At 37.2% G+C, this 12,545-nt stretch overlaps 1 protein-coding gene across 1 annotated transcript in view; it reads right to left on the reverse strand.

Annotated features, from left to right (window-relative positions):
* The window catches only part of LOC140157283 (beta-chimaerin-like), a 127,652-nt gene that overhangs the window by 28,510 nt on the left and 86,597 nt on the right, over window positions 1–12,545 (reverse strand). The window contains 3 exon segments of the mRNA XM_072180425.1: window positions 307–571; window positions 7,172–7,263; window positions 7,265–7,286. Of these exon segments, the coding sequence (XP_072036526.1) occupies window positions 307–571; window positions 7,172–7,263; window positions 7,265–7,286 (379 nt within the window).

The following is a 12,545-nucleotide window of genomic DNA, read 5'->3' on the forward strand; positions in this document are numbered from 1 at the left end:
CTTGCAAATTCAATAGCAAGAATTTTAGTTGAATCTCCCATAACAACAAAATTCTAGCCCAGGAATTTCTAGCTCATGCTTAACCATCTGAGCACTACCTGCCGATCTAACATTGCCTCTGATTGGTCAATTACATGATATCTTCATTTTAATCAGAATGGAGCTTTGCAAATTTTTTCAAATTCACCACAATTTTTTGCGTGTTGAAATTATTCCAACAATGTTACTAATTGGGCCTATTGATAATGAAAACTTCTTTTCGGCCAATCGGCAGGTAGTTCTCATGGGGTTAACTAAAACATTTACCTCAGAACTATCAATAGTAGCCAACTTAGCCACTGGTGGCACTAAGGTTCCATTGCTTTTTCTCCTATCTCGTATTGTCGCAAATTTGGAGTGCTTATCATAGATAGGTTCTGCCACCATCTCGTTGATGTAGTCTTTCGCCTTGACCTCCACGTACATGGTGATGAGGCCGCTGCTGACGAGGTCATGGAGGAGTCAAATCTTTTTCGCAACATAGTGCTTGCTGTCAAAGTACAACTTGAAGTTTTTAGTTTGGTGAAGTAGCCTGTATGCAGGGAAGATAATAAACAAAAGAATAATTTAACATTGTTTTTATTACTTTGTCTATGTGATGAAAGTTGATACAAATGAACAAACAATGTTGTGCATAACAGTTTGAGAAGACTTCATTACTCACAATTAATATATCCTTTATTTTATACACAGGAATAACGCTTTCCATTTTTTAAAGTAGCCTGACACCTTATGGTTGAAGTCTGTGATTCTGGAGTAGGAGGTCCCATGTTCAATTCCCAGTGTAGATAAAAAAATTTAATGATTCAGCTGTGACTCACCAATTATTGATGTTTTACTGCCCCTGACATATCACTTGGACACTGCATTACCATTGATTTATTTCTTAAATATTGTAAATCTAATATGACAATGATTCAAATTCTGTTCTTTTTTCCCCCGATAATCTTAGAATGGTGGACTGATACAGATAAGGCCATAGTCAGGAAAAGAGGATTCACAATTGTCTATAAAGCAAACACATCTGAAAATAACATCAAACCGACAAAAGTCCATCAGTACTCTTTGCTTGCTTCCATTTTACCAGAATATGATTCCCAGTAATTTTCTCAAAGCCTTAACATCCTCCATCAGAACACAAGCCCTATCTTCATTCAGACACTGCATTACCCATAATCCCTCTCTTCCCCTTCACCTGACAGTGTTGTCAAGAACACTATACTAAGCATAAGCGCACATGCTAGTGCCAACTGTTTAAGTGTGCATTATAAATACAGATGGCAAACATGGGAGGCACCCAACTTTCATTTTGGTTATGTGTGGAACCAAAATATCTTTCAAAGTTAAGTCTCTGCAGCTCTAATTTAGCTTACTTCTGAGTCTTCCGTAGTCAAAATCAGTGCCAACTGCTCATAGAAGCTTGCGTTCGAGGACTATGAGTGCTCACTGATAATGCGGGTTTATGTGTGCATCAGAATACTCAATGCCAATGAGGGTCTTTCCAAGGGAGGGGAGAGGGGAAGAGATGGGAGGAGAGAGGGAGAAGAGCAGGAGGAGAGGAGAGGAGAGGAGAGGAGAGGAGAGGAGAGGAGAGAGGAGAGGTAGGCACATATGAGAGGAGGAGAGGAGAGGTTAGGAACATATGAGAAGAGAGAACTATGGGTCTTGATTGCCACACATGTCAATACAAAATTACATGTATAGCAGTAATGTCAATTCGCCCTGTGCAGATATGATCACATGCACGATGCACAGTAATAGATGGAAAGATTAAGGGGGTACTACACCCATATGGTAAATTTGTGACTATTTTGCATTTTTCTCAAAAAATAATTATACACTGGTAACAAAAGTTATATGTATATTATTGGGGCAAGATATCCAATTACTACACTGAAATTTCAGTGACTCAAGACAAGCGGTTCAGTATATATGATAGGAAACGAGGTACATCCTAGTGGTACCTTATTTCTGATCATAAATAACAAACCGCTTGTCTTGGGTCACTGAAATTCCAGTGTAGTAATTGGATTCCTTGCCCCTATAATATACATAACTTTTATTACCACTGTGTTATTAGTTTTTGAGAAAAATGCAAAAATAGACACAAATTTATCGAGGGGTGTAGTACCCCCTTAAGGGAAATCTATTCTTTTCAGCACACATCAAACACCTGTGCCATGAAGTGATGTAGTGTAATCACACCTAACAACTACTTCCTGCATGATATTGGTCATTACCATCCCAAATAAGAATGCAGTATCTGCAGGTGCATGATATACCACATACTGCCTTCTTACTTGAGATAGTTTGGTAAGTCTGTTTAACAAGTGTAAGTGCAGTATCTAAATCCACGTAACACAGTAGTTACTGCCTTTAGCTTACTACTCCACTCCACCAGTGCTGTGTCGTTGGAGTCTGGACTCAAGTGGAGTCCACTTTTATATCATTATTGTGTGTTTTGGTGAATGAAGTGTGTGAATATATTGGATCCAAAACATAATAATGATAAAATTGGATGCTTTACATCAAATATTTTTATGAGTTGAGTATTGCCATCTGAGTCCATGAATTTTGCCATCTGAGTCCATCTCATCGGAGTCAGAGCCGACTCGGGTTGGACTCAACTCAGTGCTGTAATCACAACATAAAATCTTGGACTCGACAATGTCTCGCCCAATATTTTAAAACTCATAGCTCAACCAATAAATGTGTGTATCGGGTTCAAACTCCAATTTGATATCAGACTTGGACTTGGCTCTGACTTAGATGAGGTGGACTCGGATACAAGTCTGTTATTCCTAAAGTAAAACAAAGTATCCCCTGATAACAAACAAGGCATATACTGCGTTTTTACATAGGAGAGCAAATTTAAAAACCAAGTTAGCATCACAATAAATGATGAGGATATTGTGCGCGGTTTACAACAGGACAGATCTGAAGACGGATGTCATAATAAAAGGGGAAGTTTAGTAGTTCAAACGGAACAGAAACCTGAGAATTCAATTGCTTCAAATTAGGCCTGTTGATTAATGACTTGATCTTGTTTTTCTTTAACATTATAATCTGCAATCTGGAAATGTTTAGTTTTGATTTGTTTCCTTATGAAAGGAAATTACAAACCCCGATTAGGTACTGCCACATTGTGTCACTTGGCTTGACGTCTATAGTTATGTTCAGTGACTCTCACACTTTAGTGTAAACCAAAGAAGTCACACCAATGTAGGCCGTACTCCACCATGTTTGTGTGTGAAGTGAGCGTAAGTAAATATGGTATGCATGCAACGTATTGTGCCGATTTTGTGAAGCACTACAAACACAGCCCTTTGTAAGACTAAACTTGATCCAGTTCAATCATACTAACAATTTTCAAAAAGATTTATTATTAGTTTTAAAAAGTTCAGATTTGAGCTGATTGGGAATCACAAGTCTAAATGGATCAACACTTTACATGTTTAATAAGTTGTTATTCCCTCCAAGTTCGCTACACTCGTATGTACGTCAAAAACAATCTAGTAGCCAATACAGACTGTACTCTTTTACCCAAGAGAGCTTCACTTCACATTGAATTCATATTCAACTTGATAAATGTACTTTAATTTGTACACTACAAGCCCGCAAGAATGTCCGATTGTAAGTACGTTTTAACTATAATTTGCCCTGACATAAACTTGAGCTTTAATACAAACAGTATTTATAGTATTAGAGGCATAACATCTCATTTGTCGAGATTTATATTCAATTTGTCAATCCTAGGAAACAACATGCACGGCATGCTTTCAACGTCCCCGAGGCCAGTCCATTTAGGATGGTGAAATTGATCGCATAACTGAGTCAGTAAGCTTATAAATTTCTCTAGTCTTAACCTATGTTTTGAAATACTAACCATGCAAAAATGTTTGACTGATCAGTTTGTATTTCTTCAAATTAGCTTTCAAAATATACAATTGTAACCAATTTAAATCTTTGTTGTTTAAGCTAACTGAAAGGTATCTCTGTTTAGAGACAAATTTGATAACTTCTTGGACTACTGCATGAATACTTCCCAGGCAGAACTAGACCATTACTTCAAAATATTTTTCACATCTACTACAGGTAAATTAAGTAATTCTTGGCGAAGATCGAACATACCTATTGCGTCCATGTAGCGTACTAAACATGTACGCAATGTAAGGCATGTGCATGCTTTCTTCTGTACCGCACTATGTGTGCGTGTGTTTATCGCGTATCCACAAGTGCTCCAAATGTTCGAGCTTGGCCAAGAATTACCTAAAATTTACCTGCAACTTTATATGAATTCATGATTATCCATTAGGATTAGGGTTATGAAAGTGGGTAAAAAAGCTTGATGGATATTCATCAGTTTGCTCTTCTTATATGCCAGATATTTCCATACAGGTTGTCAGTCTTTTGCCATCTTGTGAGTATATATCGATACGGATGCATTCCCCTTTATTATCATGGGTGCGTTATCCATGGAATCTTCTCTAGGTTATCCCTTTTTTTCATCTTATACTTGGAAGTTAATTATAGTGACTTACCCATGATGGCTAAAATTAAGGTCACACTGACAACCACTATTTCAGCCCAGTGTCTGACAATCCAATATATGGCTGCTTACAGCCACTTATAAATGGTAGCGCGTTTACGGTACTTTCGTTTTCTCTCGTACAAATTCTCTGGCATTCTAATAGATCCATTGCAATGTCCAGACATGATGCTACATGACACAGTCTGGCATTGCAATGGGCTGTTCCATTTAAAATCCACACTACCCCTGTGGAAGATTTGGGAAATATCTTCCACAGGGGGAGTATGTTTTGAAATGTAATTAGACAGGGCTAATCATTTTGAAACCCATACTCCCTCTGTACTATGACTTTACCTATATCTTCCACAACTGGAGTGAGTATTTCAAATGGAAGTTATTCAACTGTCTATTCTATTTGAAACTCATAATCCCTCTGTGGAAGGTATTTCCAAAATCTTCCACAGGGGTAGTGTGGATTTTAAATGGAACAGCCCAATGTTTCCTACATTCATATTTATTACTTCACTTTTAACAGGCAGTGTACTTTATACATCTCAAACATGCCATTCAGACCTATCCTCTTATCTCCCTTCTCCCCACCAAATCTCATCCGTAGTTTCGGATCCCAACACCCTCCACCTGTTGTGTAACGTTTGATGAATTGCTTGTGGTAAGCACAAATGCGTCAGAGCTAGCCAATCTTGTACAACCACAGACTATTTGGGATAATATTTGGGCTTAAGCATTTCTAGATCAATATTGCCCTGAATACATCAAAGCTGATCAATCCCATGGTATATATAGTTGTTAGTACATCCATACGGAAGATATCGTCAGGGCCGTGACACTCGTATTTAATCCCTGTATAAAAAGCGAAGTCACTTTACCAGGAGTAAGGGGGATTTTAGCTTACAATTTATGTATGTGTGCAGACGGCATTGCTTGCGTACCAGTACTGAGTTGGGGGGATTTTAGCCCAAAATTTATGTACGTTTGCAGACGGCAATGCTTGTGCACTGCTTCAATAGTGAAACCTGACTTCTCACAATTTTGCTCGATTGATGGTTGCTAGACTAGATCATACTTAGTTCCAGATCTTTGATTACAGATTGTAACGCAATTATGCTATATAATACTAAGTCTTGATACAAGTCGAGCATCCTCTGCCCTCTGTACGTTGGAGAAATAAGCGACGGCTGTGACGGACTTCATTTGCGCAAATGAATGGCTGAAATCCTATAGCCTAATATATTAAGTCTGCAGAATCTTGATATCTTCGAGTAAGCATTATGCATGAGATACAGTATCCCTTTTATAGAAAGTGGACCACAGAAATGTGTGCACTTCTTCAACAAAATTCTGGAGTCCATTTTACTTTAAACCCACCATATCAAAAGTAACACATCATAAACTTCTGACTACATGTATCCTTTACTCATCATAACTTGAAGATGGTTTCCTGTTTTAAATCCTGATATTACTTATTTGGGTATGGATCGTAAACTCTCTTCATAAAATTGACTTTACGGTTCATCGTAACTTATTATGCGAAGGATTTGCAACTTATAAAGCTTCCTCTCTCTCTCTTTATGAAATGCTGTACAGATATTAGCTGCTGTTTTTGAAAAGACATATTGCTGGTCGCATGCAAGGAGGTTGTAAGTGCTATGGCTCTATTATGCACTTATGGCCTTCTTGAATTCAAATCATTGGCCATATATATCAATAAATTAGTTCTGAAGACTATTTGCAAACATATACCATGGTTGAGTACATGCATGGCTGCAAACTTTGAATCAGCAAAGAATCTTAAAATAAGATTCACATATCTCAAGAACTGTTTAGCCAATTCAGTTGGTACTATGAACAAGAGTGAACACACAGCATTCAAACTAAGGGCACTTCATGTAAGGTTCCCTTTACATGGTCATCTCAAAGTGAGGTTCCAAAACACACATTGTGTCGAACAGTGTTAAGGGGGTACTACACCCCTGGCCAATTTTGTGCCTATTTTTGCATTTTTCTCAAAAATTATAGTGCATTAGGGACAAGTAAGATATGTATATTATAGGGGCAAGGACTACAACTAATGCACTGGAATTTCAGCAACTCAAAGCAAGTAGTTATTGATTTATTGATCAAATATTGGTTTTCCCTCATTTTTGACTGTAACTCCACAATTGCTGTCTGTGCTGAAATAAAATTTCCAGTGCAGTAGTTGTAGTCCTTGCCCCTATAATATAAATATATTTACGTGTCCCCAATGCGCTATAATTTTTGAGAAAAATGCAAAAATAGGCACACAATTGGGCAGGGGTGTAGTTCCCCCTTAATCCATACAATGTGAAAAACATGGAGGCCCCATTTTGGTAGCAAGATAACGGATCCGTGCAAAGGGTCAATACAGATATTTCTTGAAACCTGTTTTAATTGGGAATGTAGAATGGTTTTACCATCATTGTTTGCATTTGGATCTTGCCCAATCCAACAGGTCAAAAATAAATTACCACACTGAATATTGAAATGTAGTCTGCAACTTTCCTTCCTTTTACAAGGTAAACGTCTGTCTCAAACTTGTGACAAAAGTCATCAATACATTACCTTATTCCTAAAGTGAAATTTCCTGGGGCACGAAGGCTCTCTCTGACCAAGTAGCTTCCTTCCCCTCCACGGGACAATAAATTGTCGGCTTCCCCTCGAAATGGGACCGTGAAATCTTGAAAAAGAAAAGATAGAAAACCAAAGAGGTTAAACATTTCATCATTTTATGCTCCAGGGTGGGTTACAGAAAAAGGGACAATGACGCATGATGCGCTGGGAAATAAGGACTAATTTCGACGGAAGGGAGCATTCTGCGGGTCTATCGTGTGATTGTTTGTATATATTTCCCTGCAGATGGTTCTATGTTGATGGATCTTTTGGTGGAACGTACGTGTTGGAATGGGGTTTGCCATGTGGAAGTGCCATTACCAATGGGAAGGTCTCTTTCAGCCTTCCTTTTCTCTCTTCGGTTCTCTCCTGTCTATCTGTCTTACCAGAGCTAGAATTTTGGTAAGAATCTGTGAATCCATTCTCGCACAGAGATAAAAAAACAAACAAATTTGCATGACTTGCAAACAACTAAAATCCAGAATCAAATTTGATTCTTGCACTGTACACAAAACCTCTACCCCTGCTCACACAAACACTTTCATCTTGCTCTATATTTTCAATTGTGATCAAGCCTGGAAATAAGCAGACTGGAACCTGGAGCAATTTGTTTTTGAGCATTGCTCCTGGTTCACTGGGAGTTTACAAGCACCAGGAGCAATATTTGAAGAAACAGGAGCAATATTCAAATAGTAAATCCTTTTCTGCATATATACAATATAGCATTCCAGCACTACTGCATCAAGTGCAAAAACTGGAACCAGGAGCATTTGGTGGCTTTACGGGGGCAAATTTGCTCCCCACACATGCTTATTTCCAGGCTTGATTGTGATCCCTCTCTCTGACTTTCATCTTTCCTATTTGACACACATAAAACAAGAACACCTTGTGACATTATTACTGTATACATGATTTATGTAACAATGGGAAATAAAAACTGCTTAACAAAGAGCTGGAGACACATATATCACATTTTATGAGAAAAGATAGAAGACTATTCTTTGTGGGAATCTTGTGTTGGGATTTACGATCTAAGAAATACAGGAAAACTGACAAATAAAACCTACAATGATCAGGATAGTTAAATTTATTATGTATATCATCAATCCAATCCATGTTACACTCAATTGAGAATAGAGAACTTTATGTCACTCAAGAGGCAAATCAAAATTCTATTTTTGTTGCATCAGACATATAAAACGGGCTTAGCAAATGTCAGGATTTCATAAGACTGAAGCACTTGTGTTGTCATTTTGGCAGTGTTTCTGGGTTTGCTTTAATTTGCGTTAACCCTAACACCGGACACTGCTTTTTGCTATTGGAAGTTTAAAAAGAAATGAAAAAGGAGAGATGATGAACAAAGAAGTCACTTAGTACCCCTGGGATTGGAAACCTTAAATATTCCTCGCATGCCAAGCACAAGATCACCCACAGGTTAGCCACAAGGGTTTCACTGGCCTGGCCAGCAATTCCCTGCACATATAGCATTTGGGGTGATTGTGTCATCGCATCACCTAGGATTCATGCATGCTCAGTGGTTATCCTTGCGGTATTTTGGTGTTAGAGTCAGATTGATTTTTTTTCTTATAGATTGTGCTATTCCAATTAAAATCCATATACCCCCTATGGAAAACATGACCTTAATCTCCCACATCTAGGGAGTGTAGATTTCAAATGGAGTTACCCATTTAGGTAGTTCCATTTGAAATTCACACTCCCTGTGGAAGGGACCTTGTGATTGCGATATAATAATTGTTTTGGGGATCAAACAGTGACACTAAGATTGTAAACACCAATCTCAAACAGGAAACTGGAAACTAAATTTGCGGCAAACTAAAAATCTTAGTTGATTGAAACACATGTGAAATTTTCATGATCATATGATCATGTTAGTCACATGAACATGGCAGTTAACATAAGAACATAATTCATGTGGCCTTTACCGGCTACATTCAGAGCAAAAATAGGAAAGTTATAAATACTAGAATACATAGGAAGATAGTATAAATAGGAAAGCAGACAACAAGACCTTCCATGTGCTTGACATGAATGCTAATTTCCATACACCAAAACAATCTTGACACAGTTTTATAGGTCACAAACAAATAAATAATTCAAATTGATAAACACCAGATATGCCGTATATTTGAGCTTCTATTTTGAGGGAAGAACACAATTAAAGTCACTCGTTGATTTAAAAATAGTAGAGGTGCAAAAATGATTGACAAGGCCGATCAGCGACTTAATTGTACCACTCCTGCAAACTAGACTCTAATAGGACCTAAGGGAACAATCAATACAGGAGGGGTGGGGATATGAAATAATTTATAGGAAATAACATATTTCAGGAAAAAGGGGCAACAGTGATTTCTAAGGGTTTTTTTTAATGGAATTTATAGAATTTGAAGAAAAGGGAGCTAAACACCATTCTTTTTCATTTTCATCATAATGGGGGACATAAAATTTTGGATCCAAAAGTCTTTAATTCACAACCCCCATCATTTAATAATATTGATCTGTCCCTAAGCCTTGGGGTCTTGATTGAGTTATACCCCAGCCTTGGAGTAACTTAATGAACAATATATAGGGCGTGTACCAATGTTTGTCTTTAAGAAGGAAATCATAACATCCCCTTCGTAATCATGTTTGTATAAGAACCTATCATCTCGCCTCAATGGTGACCAAATTCAATTTCCCTTAAACTTGAACGTTCTCAAAGATCATACTAAAACAAATTATAATTAAGACTTAACGTAAAATGCGTAAACTAACTAATTAAGTCACCGAATGAATTTAGTCTGATGGATATTACAACATTTCATATAATACCAAATAGTCTGATTAAAATCCGGCTAGGATTTGGTTAAATTTGTACTGGAAGTGTCTAATTGAATTTGAGCGTTTCAGTTTCTAACTAAACTTTGTAACTGTCAAAGAGTATAAATGTTTCAACATTTTTGAATCTACATTGAATTGAAAAGTTGGCAAAGTTGTACCTAAGTATTAAGAAAATGGTCTGCTGATACTATTCAAGTCCTTGATTACCATATCAAAATGGCAGGAAAAGAACAAAATTGTTTTACTAAATCAAACATTTTGGATACTTCCTTGAATGTACTTGCTTAATTTGATAATTTATATTACAATTGCAAGCCATGCAACTCTGCAAATTTACAAAACTATACTATAAAAGTGGTAATTTCGAGCAAGTAATTTTTTCGCCCTGCGCCAACTTAGAATTACTTTGCTTGTTTTCATGGCTCGAAAAAGTGGGGGAATTTGGGAAGCTCATTCCCAGGAAATGTTGGTATTTGGAGGGAAATTCTGGTATTTGGAGATAAATTGTGTCTTTTTTGTATAAAAAAACATGGTATAAATTGTGGGAAATTTAGCTAGCTTCCCAGGAAATTAAAAAAATTTCGAACCCTGCTTGCTTTTAAATTTGTGTCTAAAATAGACTTCTACATAAAAGTACATCTTCCTGAGTGTGTTTTTATTTTAGGAAAAGTGCAAAAATGAATGTTCTGCACAAATTTCCACTTTTACGGTACTGGACACAGTGGGCAAATCACAATTTTCCTTTTGTTTTTATCTGATGCAAGGACAAGACACGTTGCCATCATCATCCTAATATTTATCACCTTATTTATTTCCTGTTTACCCCTTTTACTCCCCATAATCAAGGATAAACCTTGGGCTCAATCTATTATCATGAAATTACTAAACATCATATGAAAATCAGCGTAGTTCCAACACCCTGGGGTATGGATTGCTGGTGAGGATGTGCTCTTTAAAACAGCGTCATATTTCTGCGCATCCTACTTGCGCCGCTAGGTTGATGTGAATCCATATCTATTTGCTGATGGACGCATTATGCTGGAGAACGTGATCTTCAGGAGTAAACAAACTGGGGTTCCATATTGCTGACGATCTTGCGATGATCTAAGTTCTAATATTAAACTTGCAAGACAAGGCCTCAAGCAAATGGATTGGGTTAAATTATGTAAGCATTAACTTACAGTCATAATAGCACTATTTTCAGGCTCTCTGGGTTTAGGGTTAAATATCTCTGGAAACTATTATGACTGGCACAGAGAAAGGAGATAGACTACTCAGAAATGCACTGATTTCATCTTCAGTCCTTCACTCATGATCTAGGCCTCATGGCCATCCTGGAGGGGATGTATTCCCACATACATGTGCTAGACTATCTTGAAATGCAGCCCTTTATTTCTATAGTCTATGCCTTCAACATGACATAATAAAGTATCCGTTGATTCTGTATGTTCTCTATGTTTTTATGTGTCTTGGAAAGTTGTGAAAGGCCTAAGCTAATTTGACATGGCTTTTGAAATAAATGTGACTTACCGTACTTGCGATACAAGAAAGTAAGCTCTTATAATGTGACCTAATTTGATCCACTCAGGCCAAAGTCAGAAATATTGAACATTACTACTACACTTAATGTTGAATCCCCGGGTCTCTTGTTGTGAACCTTTTACCTGTCAATTTTCTTATGTTTTTTATTGGTTTTTTCTCCTCACTTTTTGCCTATATCTCAGTTTCACTTAATTGCCAACTTTAGCCTGATTGGATCAGATCTGGTCATTATGTACTCTACTTTTATGATTGATGCAACGTTTAAAAAGGTGCGCACTGTGCAGTGACATTATGTGCATCAATTTATGACATTTATGACACAGGATTTTGAGAATGACAGAAAATGTGAATTGATCTCAGTTTGATTTTTTACATATTTGCAGCACATTCATCTGGATTTCTACTTCATCCCCGAGACTTCTTCAAATGCCTACACCCAATGCACCTATTTTCTTACCATGTGGACAATGACAAATTTGACAACTCCCAGGCCACAGGGTGCGACTCCCCTGATCATACTAACCGGACATTCAATTCTGCTTCTAAAAATGTAGCCTTTTTCCTTTCCCTTGTCCCCCAAATTAATAAACCCTTTGTCGTGATTCAAATTTCACTCACCGCTTACCAGTATAAAACAAACTTCTTGTAATCAAAAAGTCATAAATATGCGGTCTTCAGGAAGCAATGTCTGGGCATACTCAGGACATTTTTGACATATAATAATGGCCAGTTATAATTTCCCTATATTCCAATTGTCCATCCACTTTGTAATGCTTTATAGATGGAACAACACATGGTTGTTGTCTTTATATCCTGACCAATTTCTGATTTGTTCCTGTATTTGCCAATTTGTATATCTGCCCACCCTAAATGCCCTTAAAGTAACCTCTTATTTAATTATCCTTCATAGGCCCTATATGAACTCTAACTCATCCCAATCCATCAA

Source organism: Amphiura filiformis, chromosome 7 (genome assembly GCF_039555335.1).
Source record: "Amphiura filiformis chromosome 7, Afil_fr2py, whole genome shotgun sequence".
Lineage (NCBI taxonomy): Eukaryota > Metazoa > Echinodermata > Ophiuroidea > Amphilepidida > Amphiuridae > Amphiura > Amphiura filiformis.